Source organism: Solea senegalensis, linkage group LG2, assembly GCF_019176455.1.
Source record: "Solea senegalensis isolate Sse05_10M linkage group LG2, IFAPA_SoseM_1, whole genome shotgun sequence".
NCBI classification, from domain to species: Eukaryota; Metazoa; Chordata; class Actinopteri; order Pleuronectiformes; family Soleidae; genus Solea; species Solea senegalensis.
In genome coordinates this window covers 4,202,457-4,218,600 of record NC_058022.1, presented here as the reverse complement: position 1 = coordinate 4,218,600, position 16,144 = coordinate 4,202,457, and the positions used below count along the sequence as shown (strand labels likewise).

The window sequence follows — 16,144 nt, the reverse complement described above, 5'->3', positions numbered from 1 at the left end:
ATTGTTGACTCACAATCAAGGGTATCCTGGTGCCAAGTGCACATATGGACACCCTTATGCTTGAACATGGTGTTTGATGTGGACAATTGGTGACAAGCACAGAAGTCCAGCAACAGGCACCACTCGGACTCGGATCGCGGGGCCGTTCCTCTCAATCACACCCCTCCAGGTCTAAGTGTCATTGCCCACGTGAGCATTGAAGTCCCCCAGCAGAAAAAAAAGGAATCCTCAGCAGTACCTGTCCTTCCAACTGAAGGTGGTGGGAGACTACCCTCTCATCTACCAGAGGGAACCCCAATGTATAGGCCCTGAGCTGGGGGGCAATGAGTATGCCCACACCTGCTCGGTGTCTCTCACCAGGAGCAACTCCAGAGTGGAAACAAGTCCAACCCCTCTCAATGAGAATGGAGCTGTGTGTAGAGGCGAGCCCAACTACATCTAGTTGGAACTTCTCAACCTTGAGCACAGCTCAGGCTCCTTACCTGCCTGTGTGGTAACATTCCACGTCCCTAGAGCCAGCATCTACAGCCGAGGGTCGTACCTCCAAGATCCTCCCCTTCGACCACCACCGACCTCACACTGCACCCGACCTCCATGGCCCCTCCCACAGGTGGCGAGCCCATGGGAAGGGGGACCCACGGGTGAAGTCCCAAACACCAAGTGCCCGCCATCATGCCCCCTTGGTGACCCTAGTCCAGGTGAGGTAGAGTCTGGTACATTTGTTTGCTTCTTCAGAGGTCTTTGAATAGCTCTTTGTCCAGTCCCTCACCTTGGACCTGTTTGCCTTGGGTAACCCTAATTGGGGCAACTCCTAGGATCAGTGGGACATGGAAACCCCTCCGTGTTGGAGGGGTTTGCGGTGGCAGCTCCCGGAGGGGTGTGTCGATCATGTTAAATAAAGTAAATCAATGTAACTGCTTTGGATTCTGTTGTTAATGCAAACACAAATATTCTCCATATGCCAGCCGAAGATGTCCTTGGGACCCCTTCTCTTTTCTATATTTGTTAATGACCTACCACATATTTTCACCAACTCTTCAGTACAACTGTATGCAGATGATACTGTCATCTACACTTCGAAATCTGACATATCTGAAATACAAGCCACCCTTCAGTCTGATTTTAATATTCTCGAAGATTGGCTCTCACAAAACAAATTTCTTCTCAATAAAAATAAATCTGTTACTATATTTTTTAGCAAAAATTCAAAATTGAAATCCAGTTCAGATTCCTGTACAATACTGTCCTCACCGTGTGTGTGTGTGTGAGGATGGCACACCTTTGCAGAAGGTTGAAAAGGTAAATATCTTGATGTATGGCTGTATCCCACATTGTCAATCAAAACACATATTAATCATACTGTACAGAAAGTGAATTGTTGCGTTAGTTTGTTATATAGGTCCAGACATTGTTTCACTTATAATTTCAGGAAGAAACTGGCCACACAATTTATTTTTCCTATATTAGATTATTGTGACATTGTGTATATTTCTGCCTCTAAATGTGTGCAAGCCCCCCTTACTAAAGTTTGTAACAGAATCTGCAGATTTATACTCAACTGTCCTTATCATACTCATCATGTACCAGTCTCTTCAGCTTTCCTCTCCTCATACAAGACGACAGATTCACTGGTTTCAATTTATATATAAGTGTATTTATTTCAACTATCCCTCTTATCTCAAACAGTACTTTGTGTTACCTACCTCTAATTATCGGACCAGACACTCTACTTATCTTTACTTTTCAGTTCCATATATTAGGAAATCAACAAGAAGAAAAGCATTTATGTTTAAAGGTCCTAATGATTGGAATCATTTATCTGTGGTCATTAGATCTTCTATATCTCTTAATTGCTTTAATTAAACCCTGTCCTCTAATTTTGAACTAATCTGTTCATGCTTTCATTGACGTTGTCACCATCTCTTTTAGTATATTTGTCCAAACTATTGTTCTGTCTCCCTATTGTACTGACTTGAGATCTGTTGTATCTTGATGTGATGTGTGTAGGGGTTATCCTATGAATAAAACTTTAACAAGTTGTGAGGAATATTTGTATAATTAATGTTTTAATTTGGTAAAAATGTTTTCATAACCAACTAAGAGTGATATTGTAACTGAAATATTCCTAAATAAATCAGAGTTGAATCAAATTGAATTGTTGATCTAATTCAATTGAGACCTTGTGAATCGGAATCAAATCGATGAAGGACATACCCAGCCCTACTTCAGAGCACACTGCATTGACTGAATTACCAGTGTCTAATTAATCCTAACCTCACCCTAACTTTAAAACATGTCTTCACCTTAAAATGTAGTTGGTCCCCATAATGTAAGTGTAAAAAGGTTTAGGTCCCCACAACTTGAGGAGTACCAGGTGCACACACACACACACACACGCAGCTGTCTGATGCAGAGACTCATTCAGGATTATCCACGCTTAATATTACAGACATCATCATAACATCACTGACAACACTTTGACTTTCATTGTGACTGCTCTGAATATTATTCATGATATTCATATGATAATTTTTATGTATTGTACTGTGCATAAAATACCAACATCATATATTACCTCTCGACCTACATAAAACAGGATATTCATTTCGGGCCTTGCATGAAGGTATTTGTGAAATAAACATGAGTTTAAACAGTGTGGATCATAAATTCAAGGATGAGTGTAATTCACAGTGCTTATTGTTTGAGAACAACTGTTGTAGCTCAGTGAAAGAAGCCAAAACATAGATTTGGCTCACATCATAACAAACCTATTTCATTGACAGCAACTTTAAATTTAAATTTCCACAGAGAAATTGATCAAGAACAAATCCTTAAAAATGCATGTGAGCGTATTAATGACCCGACCCTCACAGATTTTGTTGAGTCATATCTTGGAGAAACAAAAGCAAAAAAAAAAAAACTATTTAAATCACAGCTCGGTCACAGAGAGTCATTGTGCATATGTATATAATGTTAAAAAAGCTAAAGTGCAGTGACAAAAGCATGAATTAGACGGGCAAATTGACATTTAGGGGCAGAAAACTTGTGAGTATTGAATTCTTGGGACAATATGTGACATGTAATATGCATTATAGGCAATAAAGGACATCAGGTTTTCAGCTTTCCCACGTGTGTTGTGCTTGCACATGGCTGGGATTTAGCATGAGCACATTTCCTAACTACACTACACTTTACTCCATTCACTGGGGTTCTCTATTGCTCCGTAATTAAAAAAAAGACAAATACTCATTAGCTCTGTTCTCTTTACATTAATTTAAAGTCAGAGGAGCCGGGCTTCAGTATTTGAAGTGTAAAAATCAGTTTGATAGATTTTCTAAACCAGGGATAGAAAAAGGCATAAATAAGTGGGTTTAAAAATGAGTTAAAGTAGAACAGAAGTATAATTGATGCATCACTTGACACACTGAGCAGGGTGTCCTCGCCTGTCACCGTACCACAATAAAATGGGCAGATACATAACAAAAATGCAACGATGACAACGCCGAGAGTCCGTGCCGCTTTCATTTCTGATTTCTTTACTTTGACCGAGCTCTGTTGAGGACCGGCTGCTGTGCGTGCTTGCATAGCACGGACCTGAGCGATAACCACCACAAAGACTCTGAGATAAAGGACGATGACGACAATGACAGGACCAATAAAGGACACATTCATGTCTATGACTAAAGAGATGTTATTGATTAGAAGGACACACTCTCCGATGCAGGAATTCAGGCTGCCTGGCTGTTTCAGGTTGTGCCTCAGCAGCACACAGTGACAGAGCGTTGAACCCCCCCAACAGGCACAAACACACATTTTAACTCTTTTTTCAGAGACTTTGGTTCGGTAATGCATTGGGTCACAAATAGCCACATAGCGATCGACTGATATGAGGACCATGGTTCCTATCCATGTTGATGCAAATCGTGCCATGCGCACAATGCACACTGGGTCCACACATGCCGTGCGTGGAAGTATACCAGGGCACTAAAAACCGGGAGAAGGGCCTCGTCTGAAAACTCCATATTAACTGTATAGCATTTCAGCTTAGGCATGATTTGATTGGCTGGTGCTGAAACTGTCACTTGAATAGTTGAACATTTCTCAACATCTCTCAAAACATCAGTTTTATTCATGCACTTTGCACTTTGTTAATGTCCAGAGTTTGAGTTTATTTCAAAACTGTTCTTTCAATGACTAAAACCAGATTTCCTGCACCATTCCATGTGAGATAGTCACAGCTGATAACCCCTTGTTGGGATAAATTGGAATTCTAGTTTATTACGTACTGCAAATGTATGTGCTGGTTAATATGTAATTTATTTACATTTTCAGGATTCTACTGTCTTTCTCAGGGACTGGACAGCTGTTCAGATTTAATTAGTTACATATATTTTGTTGAATAAAGGTAATGGCATTTGATGCATTCTACCTTGGTACTAAATGTAACACTGGAATGTCACATGATCAGTGTGCTGGTCATGTTAAATAAAAATTACATTAATGGAACTGCTTTGGATTCTGTTGTTAATGTAAACACAAATATTATCCATATGCCAGTTGTGAGGAATATTTGTATAATTGACATTAATTCTATAAAAATGTTTTCATAACCAACTAAGAGTGGTATTGTAACTGAAATACTTCTAATCAAATCGGAACTGAATTAAATAAAATCATGGATTGAATCGAATTGAGACATTGTGAATTGGAATCAAATCCATTCAGTAAATTGGTGGTGATACCTAGCCCTACTTCAGAGGACGCTGCATTGACTTAATAATAATAATAATTAATAATTCAAGATATTCCTATAAAATTTTTTATATATTGTACTGTGCAAAATAACTAAAATCATGTGAAAACTAGACATTTTAAGCACATTTCGTATAAAATACCGTATATTGCTTCTCGACCTACATAAAACAGGATATGAATTTAGGGCCACATCACTCAGCTCTTGCATGAAGGTATTTGTGAAATTAACATGAGTTTAAACAGTTTGGGTCATACATTCATGGATGAATGTGAGTCTCAGTTCTAATTGTTTGAGAACAACTGTTGTTGATCAGAGAAACAAAGGCAGAACAAAAAACAACTGTCACTTGTTAAATCACAGCTCAGTCACAAAGAGTCTGTATATACTCTTAAAAAAGCTAAAGTGCAGTGATAAAAGTACAAATGACATGGGATAATTGACATTTAACAACAGAAGACATCTGGGAATTGACTTGTGCAATATTCATAACATATTCTGGACACAATATGTGACATATATTATGCATGATACTCAATAAGGGACATAAGGTTTTCAGATTTTTCATGGGTGTTGTGGCTGGGATATTTCATGCAGCACTATATGCACACTTCCAAACAGGGTCAAGCATATGAGATTCTAAAGTCCACCTAAGCAGACAGTTTAAGGTTAATTTATCTCGAGACATTACTCTGTTCACTGGGTTTCTCTATTGATGTGTAGGATCCCAACATTATTAAAAACTACTCATCAGTTCTGTTCTCTTTACATTAATTTGAAATCAGATGAGCCAGGCTTCAGTATTTGAAGTGTAAAAATGAGTTTGATAGATTTTCTAAACCAGGGATAGAAAAAGGCATATATCAGTGGGTTTAAACAGGAGTTAAAGTAGACCAGAAGTAAAAGAAATGCATTACTGGATGCACTGAGCAGGGTATCCACACCTGTCACTGTACCGCTAAAAAACGGGCAGACACATAATAAAAACACAACAATAACAACGCCGAGAGTCCGAGCCGCTTTCAATTCTGATTTCTTTACTTTTACCAAGCTCTGTTGAGGACCGTCTGCCGTGCGCACTCGCATGGCACGGACCTGAATGATGACCGCCACAAAGACTCTGAGATACAGGACGACAACGACAATGACAGGACCAATAAAGGACACAGTCATGTCTATGACTGAAGAGATGTTATTGATTAGAATGACACACTCTCCGATGCAGGAATTCAGGCTGCCCGGGTGTTTCAGGTTGTGCCTCAGCAGCACACAGTGACAGAGGGTCGAACCCCCCCAACAAGCACAAACACACATTTTCACTCTTTTTTCAGTGACTTTGGTTTGGTAATGCATTGGGTCACAAATAGCCACATAGCGATCGACTGATATGAGGACCATGGTTCCTATCGAGGAAGAGGCTATGATGTACATCAGCACGTAATACAGGAGACACATGAAGTCACCAAGGAACCAGCAGCTGTCTATCGCCGAGGTTTGAATGAAAATAAGGAAGCCCACGAGGAAATCTGAGATACCCAGAGAAAGGAGGAGGATATTGGTGGGGGTGTGGAGCTTCCTGCAGAAGCAAGAGAGTAACATACATATTATTATTTGTTGTATAATCCTTAACACTTCTGAAATGAAAAAAACAACAAATATGTAACAACCTGAAGTGAGAGATGGAGACAATGACGAGCAGGTTGAGCATCACAGTGAGCAGACCGATGAACGTTAGCATGATGTAAGTGATCAAAGACACAGACGGAGACAATGCCGTCTTCCTGCAGGAGGTGTTGAGGAGTTGTGGGAAACAGAGGTCCACTTCATCAAGAGTTTGCATTGTTACAGTGAGGCCAAGACAAGACACTGCCCAGTCTTCTGCCTGGAGCAGTGGATTTTATCTCTTTCTCGGTGGACCTCCTACTTCCCTCAGCATGTTTGCGTGTCATTGCCTCTACTCAATGATGACATCATGTTTTTCAGTTTGGCCAGTAAAATGTCCCCGTCTGTGACGTCCACTGTCAATCACATCATAGACGAAGTACACACAGGCATTTAATGACCGAAGGGTCCAAGGGCCAATCTGAAATGTGTGAAAGGGCAGGTGGTGATCCGTTGACAGCTCCGCCCCTCTCTTTACCTGAGTATCCAAGACATATGGCCGCAGGTCTAACGACACAACCACAGAGTCTGTCATTGACTCACAACCAAGGGTATCCTGGTGTCAAGTGCACTTATGGACACACTTCTTGAACATGGTTTTTGTTTTGGACAAAGTCCAGCAACATAGCACCACTCTGGCTCGGATCGGGGGATCACACCCTCCAGGTCTCACTGTCATTGCCCATGTGAGCATTGGAGTCCCCAGCAGAACAAAATAATCCCCAGCAGGAGAACTTTCTTGCACCACTTCCACGGACTCCAAAAAGGGTGGGTACTCAGCTGTCACCAGCTCAACAGATGTTCCATGCATAGGCACAAACAACAGTTAGTACCCATCCCCCCACCCAGAGGCAGAGGGAGGCTTCCCTCTTGTCTACCCGAGTGAACCCCAATGTACAGGCCCTGAGCTGGGGGGCATTGAGTATGCCCACACCCGCTCAGTGCCTCTCACCAGGGGCAACTCCAGAGTGGAAACGAGTCCAACCCCTCTCGAGGAGACTGGTTCCAGAGCCCAAACTGTGTGTCGAGTTGAGCCCGACTATATCTATTCAGAACTTCTCAACCTTGAGCACCAGCTCAGGCTCCTTTCCTGCCCGAGTGGTGACATTCCATGTCCCTAGAGCCAGAGGTTCGTACCTCCAAGGTCCTCGCCTTCAACCACCACCGAACTAACACTGCACCCGACCTCCATGGCCCATCTCACAGGTGGTGAGCCCATGGGAAGGGGGACCCATGTTGGCTTTTTGGACTGTGCCAGTCAGGGCCCCCAACAACTGAGCTCCTAGGATCATTGGGACACGCAAACTGTCATGGCGGGATTCAAGATCTTGGACTCAATTGCAGCAGAACAGAAGCAGGTTTCAAAAAGGTTTATTTGCTTTCATAAGCAAAAATTAAAAGTTGACCAGAGGTCAAAACAAAAGTCAGGAAAAGAGCAAACAGGCTCAAAAAACTCCTCAAAATCACAGAAAAGAAATCTACAACCAAGCTGCGAAAACTAGAAAATAAAACTACAGACTTGCTGTGAAAAACTGAAATCAAAAAGACAGCCTTGCTGCGACACATCCATGAACGGGGAAACTATGAGATGCAAACACTTGAATCGATAACTTGGTCTTCTCTGAATACTCATCTGTGACGCACTGACAAGGGGAGAGTAAAGCTTTTAAAGGTGCAGGGGTAATTATTGCCAGGTGCAAGTGGTTACTAATCAAGGGGGCGTGGTGAAGACAGAGACAGTGAACACAGACAGTGGAAACCCATCGCCAAAATAAAACAGGAAGTGACATAACAAAACTGAAAAACCTAACTGCCCACACCAACTAAACTAACATAACCGCTGCTTCGTGACACAAACCCCTCCAACATGATAAGGTGGCAGCTCCCGGAGGGGTATGTTGATCATGTTAATAAAAAGTACATTAATGTTACTGCTTTGGATTCTGTTGTTAGTGTAAACACAAATATTTTCCACATGCCAGTTGTTTGGAATTTGTATAATTAACGTTTTAATTCAGTAAAAATGTTTTCATAACCAACTAAGAGTGTTATTATAACTGACAAATTCCTTATTAAATCAGAATCTAATAAAATCAAATTGTGGATCGAATTGAATTGAGACCTTGTGAACCGTAATTAAATCGATACAGGACATTGGTGGCGATACCCAGCCCTACTTCAGAAGACACTGCATTGACTGAATTACTAGTGGCCTAATAAATCCTAATCTCACCCCAACTTTAAAACATGTCTTAAAATGTAGTTTGTCCCCATAAGGAAGAAAAGTCCCCATAATATAAGTGTAAAAAAGTTTAGGTCCCCACAACTTGAGGAGTACCAGGTGCACACAGACATACACACACACACAGATGTCTAATGCAGAAACTGATTCAGGAATATCCACGCTTAATATTACATATATCATCAAAACATCATCAACAATACTTTGACTTTCATTGTTACTGCTTTGAATTTCATTCAAGATATTCATATTATCATTTTTATGTATTGTACTCTGCAAAATAAACAAAATGAAGTGAAAACTAGACATTTTGAGCACATTTCGTATAAAATACCAACATCGTATATCACCTCTCGACCTACATAAAACAGGATATTAATGTAGGGCCTTGCATGAAGGTATTTGTGAAATAAACATGAGTTTAAACAGTGTGGGTCATAAATTCATGGATGAGTGGGATTCTCAGTGCTTATTGTTTGAGAACAACTGTTGTATCTCAGTGAAAGAAACCAAAACATAGATTTGTAGTAACGCTTATAATTAGTAATTCTGTAAAAATGTTTTCATTTCCCACTAAGAGTGGTACTGTAACCAAATTATTCCAATTCAAATCGGAGTTGAATCAAATCAAATTGTGGACCAAATTGAAATTGGTAGCAAAACCCAGTCCTACTTCAGAGGACACTGTATTGACCTCAATTACTAGTGGCCTTATACAAATTGTAACCTCAGCCTAACTTTAAAACATGTCTTCACCTTAAAAAGTAGTTTGTCTGCATGAGGAAGACACATGCCCATAATGTGACAGTGCAAATGTACAACGCACAACGTAAGGAATACACACACACAAAGCTCTCTGATGCAGAGACTCATTCAGGATCATTCAAGCTTAATATTACAGATATCATCATAACATCATCATCACTTTGGTTTTCATTGTGATGCTGTGAATTTAACTCAAGATAATTACATTATAATCTACATTAAAATTTGCACAAACACCGGCTTTGCAAAATTCATCAAGAACACATCCTTAAAAATGCACAAGAGATTATCACTGACCATCACACATTTTTATGACTCATATCTTGGAGATACAAAAACAGAACAAAAACAACTATTTAAATCACATCTTGGTCACAGAGAGTCATGGCACATGTACAGAATGTTAAAAAAGCTTAAAGTGCAGTGATAAAAGCATAAATGAGACGGGAAAATTGACATTTAGGGGCAGAAAACTTGTGGGAATTGACTTGTGCAATATTTATAACATTCTGGACACAATATGTGACATATACGATGCATTATGGGCAATAAAGGACATCAGGTTTTCAGTTTTCCCACGTATGTTGTGCTTTCACATGGCTGGGATGTTGCATGCAACACTATGTGCACACTTCCAAACCCAGGGTTAAAGCATAGAAGAGATTCTAATGTCCACCTAAGCAGACAGTTTATGTTTAATTTATGTCTAGACTTTACTCTGTTCACTGGGTTTCTCTATTGCTCTGTAGGATCCCTACATTATGAAAAACTACTCATCAGCTCCATTGGCTTTACATTAATTTGAAGTCAGAGGAGCCAGGCTTCAGTATTTGTAGTGTAAAAATTAGTTTGATAGATTTTCTAAACCAGGGATAGAAAAAGGCATATATCAGTGGGTTTAAACTGGAGTTAAAGTCGAAAAAAAGTATGACAAATGCATCACTTGACACATTGAGCAGGATGTCCTCGCCTGTCACCGCACTGCTAAAAAATGGGCAGAGGCATAATAAAAACACAACAATAACAACGCCGAGAGTCCGCGCCGCTTTCATTTCTGATTTCTTTACTTTGATCGAAGTCTGTTGAGGACCAGCTGCCGTGTGCACTCGCATGGCACGGACCTGAACGATGACTGCCACAAAGATTCTGAGATACAGGACGACAACGACAATGACAGGACCTATAAAGGACACAGTCATGTCAATGACTAAAGAGATGTTATTGATTAGAATGACACACTCTCCGATGCAGGAATTCAGGCTGCCTGGCTGTTTCAGGTTGTGCCTCAGCAGCACACAGTGACAGAGGGTCGCACACCCCCAACAAGCACAAACACACATTTTAACTCTTTTTTCAGTGACTTTGGTTCGGTAATGCATTGGGTCACAAATAGCCACATAGCGATCGACTGATATGAGGATCATGGTTCCTATCGAGGAAGAGACGATGATGTATTCCAGCACGTAATACACAATACACATGAAGTCACCGAGGAACCAGCAGCCGTCTATCGCCGAGGTTTGAATGAAAATAAGGAAACCCACGAAAAAATCTGAGATACCCAGAGAAAGGAGGAGGATATTGGTGGGGGTATGGAGCTGCCTGCAGAAGCAAGGGAGGAACATACATATTATTATTTGTTGTAAAATCCTTAACAGTTCTGAAATGAAGAGACAACAAATACTTCACAACCTGAAGTGGGAAATGGAGACAATGACGAGCAGGTTGAGCATCAAAGTCAGCAGACCGATGAATGTCAGCATGATGTAAGTGATCATGGACACAGCCGGAGGCAATGCCGTCTTCCTGCAAGAGGCGTTGAGGAGTTGTGGGAAACAGAGGTCTACTTCATCGAGGGTTTGCATCGTTACAGTGAGGCCAAGACAAGACGCTGCCCAGTCTTCTGCCTGAATCAGTGGACTTTATCTCTTTCTTGGTGGACCTCCTATTTCCCTCAGCATGTTTGTGTGTCATCGTCTCTACTCAACCATGACATCATGTGTTTTCTAGTTTGGCCAGTGACGTCCACTGTCAATCACATCATAGTCGAAGAACACATAGGCATTTAATGACCGTAGGGTCCAGGGGCCAATCTGATATAACATGTGAAAGGGCATGAAAAACGAGCGGAAGAAGTCAGGTGTGTTTGGTATAGCACTGTATCACAACATACATTATCTCAAGGCACTTTACATACTGTAGTAAGGCTTATAATTAGGGCTCTATCTGACAGGGGACCCCCGCCAGATGTTCCCAACAGACCCTCACAATATGTTTAGATCTGCCTGGCTTGATCGGTATCCTCCCCTGCCATCGGAGCCAACTGACCACCAGATGGTGATCAGTTGACAGCTTCACCCCTCTATTCACCCGAGTGTCCAAGATATATGGCCGCAGGTCTAACAACCCCAACAACTGAGCTCAAAGGATCATTGGGACACACAAACCTCTCCACCATGATAAGGTGGTGGCTCCTTGAGGGGTGTGCTGGTCAAGTTAAATAAAAAGTACATTAATGTAATTGCTTTGGATTCTGTTATTAAATATTCTCCATATGCCAGTTGTGAGGAATATTTGTACGATTAACATATTAATTCTGTAAAAATGTTTTCATTTCCCACTAAGAGTGGTATTGTAACTGAAATATTGTAAGTGAATCAAATCAAATTGTGGATCGAATCAATATTGGTAGCGTTACCCAGCCCTACCTCAGAGGACACTGCATTTACTGAATTACTAGTGGCCTTATACTAATCATAACTTTAGCCTAACTTTAAAGGCAACATTGACCGGAAGATCCAATTAATGCTGCTTTTGTGTGTTTATCTGTGTCATTACCTCGTTTATGAAATCCTAAAGTTTCAGAACAAACATTTCAGCCACTGGTGAGAAAATAGGGTTTTATTGTTTTCCTGGGCTCTGCAAAGTGGAAAGACATTTTCCATTTGCTGATGTTGTCATCAGTAAACCTCACCACTCCTCTCACCACCGTCGCTTCTCCTGGTGCGGGCATTAGTCCGGGCACATCTGGTTGCGTACATTCAACCGCAGAAGATGAAGAAGAACTACTCTTGTTGTAGCTGCTGAGATGCAGTGCATCCACCGTGCCAGAGGGGGAGCTGCGTATCTGAGAGTTGATGTGCTAATTACGTCACTTCCAGGTACCTGGCCAATCACAGGACAGTGGGAAAGCTCTCGTTGGCTGGCCAATCACAACACAGTCTGAATTCTGGGGGGGTGATTTTGGTCTGAAACAGTGCGGCTGATGAGAGCGCCAGTGAGGGACATTTGATCGGCTCGTTTGCAGTGACTAGGAGGTTTTTCATCATGAAAACAAGTTAATATATGTGAGAAGACCCCCATAACTAAAATATATGTGCGATAAAAGCATTCGATGTCACCTTTAAAACATGTCTTCATCTTAAAATGTAGTTTGTCCCCATAAGGAAGACAAGTCCCCATAATGTGACAGTGCAAACAGGGTCCCCACAACATGAGGAATACCAGGTACACACACACAGCTCTCTGATGCAGAGACTCATTCAGGACTATTCACGCTTAATATTACAGATATCATCATAACATCATCACCACTTTGGTTTTCATTGTGACTGCTCTAAATTTAATTAAAAATATTTGCATCATCATTTTTATGTATTGTGCTGTGCAAAATACATAAAATAAAGTGAAAACTAGACACTTAAAGCACATTTTGTATAAAATACCAACATCATTTATCACCTATTGACTTAAATTAAACAGGATATTAAATTAAGGCCATATCACTTGGCTATTGCATGAAGGTACCTGTGAAATGATCATGAGTTTAAACAGTTTGGGTCATAAATTCATGCATGAATGTGAGTGTCAGTTCTTATTCTTTGAAAACAACTGTTATAGCTCAGTGATAGAAGCCAAAAACATAGATTTGGCACACATAATAACAAATGAATTCAGTGACAGCAACTTTAAATTTCAGCATTGCAAAATTCATCAAAGACACATCCTTAAAAATGCACAAGAGATTATCAATGACCCTAACACAATTTGCTGAGTCATATCTTGGAGAAACAAAAATAGAACAAACTATACTATTTATACAACTATTTAAATCGCAGTTTGGTCACAGAGAGTCATGGTGCATGTAGAAAATTGAACAAAAAGCTAAAGTGCAGTGATAAAAGCATAAATGAGACAGGAAAATTGACATTTAGTGGCAGAAAACTTGTGGGAATTGACTTGTGCAATATGTATAACATATTCTGGACACAATATGTGACATATTATGCATTTAAGGCAATAAAGGACATCAGGTTTTCAGTTTTCCCACGTGTGTTGTGCCTGCACATGGCTGGGATGTTGCATGCAGCACTATATGCACACTTCCAAACTCAGGGTCAAAGCATAGAAGAGATTCTAATGTCCACCTAAGCAGACAGTTTATGTTTAATTTATGTCTAGACTTTACTCTGTTCACTGGGTTTCTCTGTTGGTCTATAGGATCCCTACATTATGAAAAACTACTCATCAGCTCCGTTGTCTTTACATTAATTTGAAGTCAGAGGAGCCGGGCTTCAGTATTTGTAGTGTAAAAATTAGTTTGATAGATTTTCTAAACCAGGGGTAGAAAAAGGCATATATCAGTGGGTTTAAACTGGAGTTAAAGTAGAAAAAAAGTATGACAAATGCATCACTTGACACATTGAGCGGGATGTCCTCGCCTGTCACCGCACTGCTAAAAAACGGGCCGACGCATAATAAAAACACAACAATAACAATGCCGAGAGTCCGTGCCGCTTTCATTTCTGATTTCTTTACTTTGACTGAGCTCTGTTGAGGACCGGCTGCCGTGCGCACTCGCATGGCACGGACCTGAACGATGACTGCCACAAAGATTCTGAGATATAGGACAACGACGAAAATGACAGGAATAATAAAGGACACAGTCATGTCTATGACAAAAGAGATGTTATTTATCAGAATGACACACTCTCCGATGCAGGAATTCAGGCTGCCTGGCTGTTTCAGGTTGTGCCTCAGCAGCACACAGTGACAGAGGGTCGAACCCCCCCAACAAGCACAAACACACATCTTAACTCTTTTTTCAGTAACTTTGGTTCGGTAATGCATTGGGTCACAAATAGCCACATAGCGATCGACTGATATAAGGACCATGGTTCCTACCGAGGAAGAAACGATGATGTATTCCATGACATAATAAACAATACACATAAAGTCACCGAGGAACCAGCAGCCGTCTATCGCCGAGGTTTGAATGAAAATAAGGAAACCCACGAGAAAATCTGAGATACCCAGAGAAAGGAGGAGGATATTGGTGGGGGTGTGGAGCTTCCTGCAGAAGCAAGAGAGTAACATATATATTATTTGTCATATAATCCTTTACATTCCTGAAATGAAGACAGAGGAAATATTCAACAACCTGAAGTGGGAGATAGAGACAATGACGAGCAAGTTGAGCATCAAAGTGAGCAGACCGATGAACGTCAGCATGATGTAAGTGATCATGAACACAGCTGGAGGCAATGCCGTCTTCCTGCAGGAGGCGTTGAGAAGTTGTGGGAAACAGAGGTCCACTTCATCGAGGGTTTGCATCATTACAGTGAGGCCAAGACAAGACGCTGCCCAGTCTTCTGTCTGAATCAGTGGACTTTATCTCTTTCTCATTGGACCTCCTATTTCCATCAGCATGTTTGCATGTCATCGTCTCCACACAACCATGACATCATGTGTTTTTCAGTTTTGCCAGTGACCTCCACTGTCAATCACATCGTAGTCGAAGTACACACAGACATTTAATGACCGTAGGGTCCTGAGGCCAATCTGATATAACATGTGAAAGGGCATGAAAAACGATAGTAAGAAGCCAGGTGTGTTTTATTGGTATAGCACTGAATCACAACATACATTATCTCAAGGCACTTTACATACTGTAGTAGGGCTTATAATTAGGGCTCTTTCTGACAGGGGACTCCGTCAGATGTTCCCAACAGACCCTCACAATATGTTTAGGTCGGAGCCAACTGACCGCAGGTCTAACGACACAACCACAAAGTTGATTGTTGACTCACAACCAAGGGTATCCTGGTGCCAAGTGCACATATGGACACCCTTATGCTTGAACATGGTGTTTGATGTGGACAATTGGTGACAAGCACAGAAGTCCAGCAACAGGCACCACTCGGACTCGGATCGTGGGGCCGTTCCTCTCAATCACACCCCTCCAGGACTCAGTGTCATTGCCCACGTGAGCATTGAAGTCCCCCAGCAGAAAAAAACGGAATCCTCAGCAGTACCTGTCCTTCCAACTGAAGTTGGTGGGAGACTACCCTCTCATCTACCAGAGGGAACCCCAATGTATAGGCCCTGAGCTGGGGGGCAATGAGTATGCCCACACCTGCTCGGTGTCTCTCACCAGGAGCAACTCCAGAGTGGAAACAAGTCCAACCCCTCTCAATGAGGATGGAGCTGTGTGTAGAGGCGAGCCCAACTATATCTAGTTGGAACTTCTCAACCTTGAGCACAGCTCAGGCTCCTTACCTGCCTGTGTGGTAACATTCCACGTCCCTAGAGCCAGCATCTACAGCCGAGGGTCGTACCTCCAAGATCCTCCCCTTCGACCACCACCGACCTCACACTGCACCCGACCTCCATGGCCCCTCCCACAGGTGGCGAGCCCATGGGAAGGGGGACCCACGGGTGAA

At 41.6% G+C, this 16,144-nt stretch overlaps 3 protein-coding genes across 3 annotated transcripts; all 3 read right to left on the bottom strand.

The window, feature by feature from the left end:
• Window positions 1-4,870: 4,870 nt before the first annotated feature.
• On the bottom strand, window positions 4,871-6,593 carry LOC122764926 (trace amine-associated receptor 13c-like). The gene is made up of 2 exons (XM_044018938.1): window positions 6,421-6,593; window positions 4,871-6,329 (listed from the first exon to the last, which is right to left on the bottom strand). Exons 1-2 carry the CDS (start codon window positions 6,591-6,593, stop codon window positions 5,519-5,521), a joined length of 984 nt encoding a protein of 327 aa, XP_043874873.1. The 3' UTR covers window positions 4,871-5,518.
• A 2,529-nt stretch (window positions 6,594-9,122) lies between these two features.
• Window positions 9,123-11,319, bottom strand: LOC122765611 (trace amine-associated receptor 13c-like). The gene is made up of 2 exons (XM_044020004.1): window positions 11,115-11,319; window positions 9,123-11,024 (listed from the first exon to the last, which is right to left on the bottom strand). Exons 1-2 carry the CDS (start codon window positions 11,285-11,287, stop codon window positions 10,214-10,216), a joined length of 984 nt encoding a protein of 327 aa, XP_043875939.1. The 5' UTR covers window positions 11,288-11,319; the 3' UTR covers window positions 9,123-10,213.
• A 1,580-nt stretch (window positions 11,320-12,899) lies between these two features.
• On the bottom strand, window positions 12,900-15,052 carry LOC122765609 (trace amine-associated receptor 4-like). Its single transcript, XM_044020002.1, has 2 exons — window positions 14,863-15,052; window positions 12,900-14,775 (listed from the first exon to the last, which is right to left on the bottom strand). The coding sequence occupies exons 1-2, from the start codon at window positions 15,036-15,038 to the stop codon at window positions 13,965-13,967; spliced, it is 987 nt and encodes a 328-aa protein (XP_043875937.1). The 5' UTR covers window positions 15,039-15,052; the 3' UTR covers window positions 12,900-13,964.
• Window positions 15,053-16,144: the final 1,092 nt, after the last annotated feature.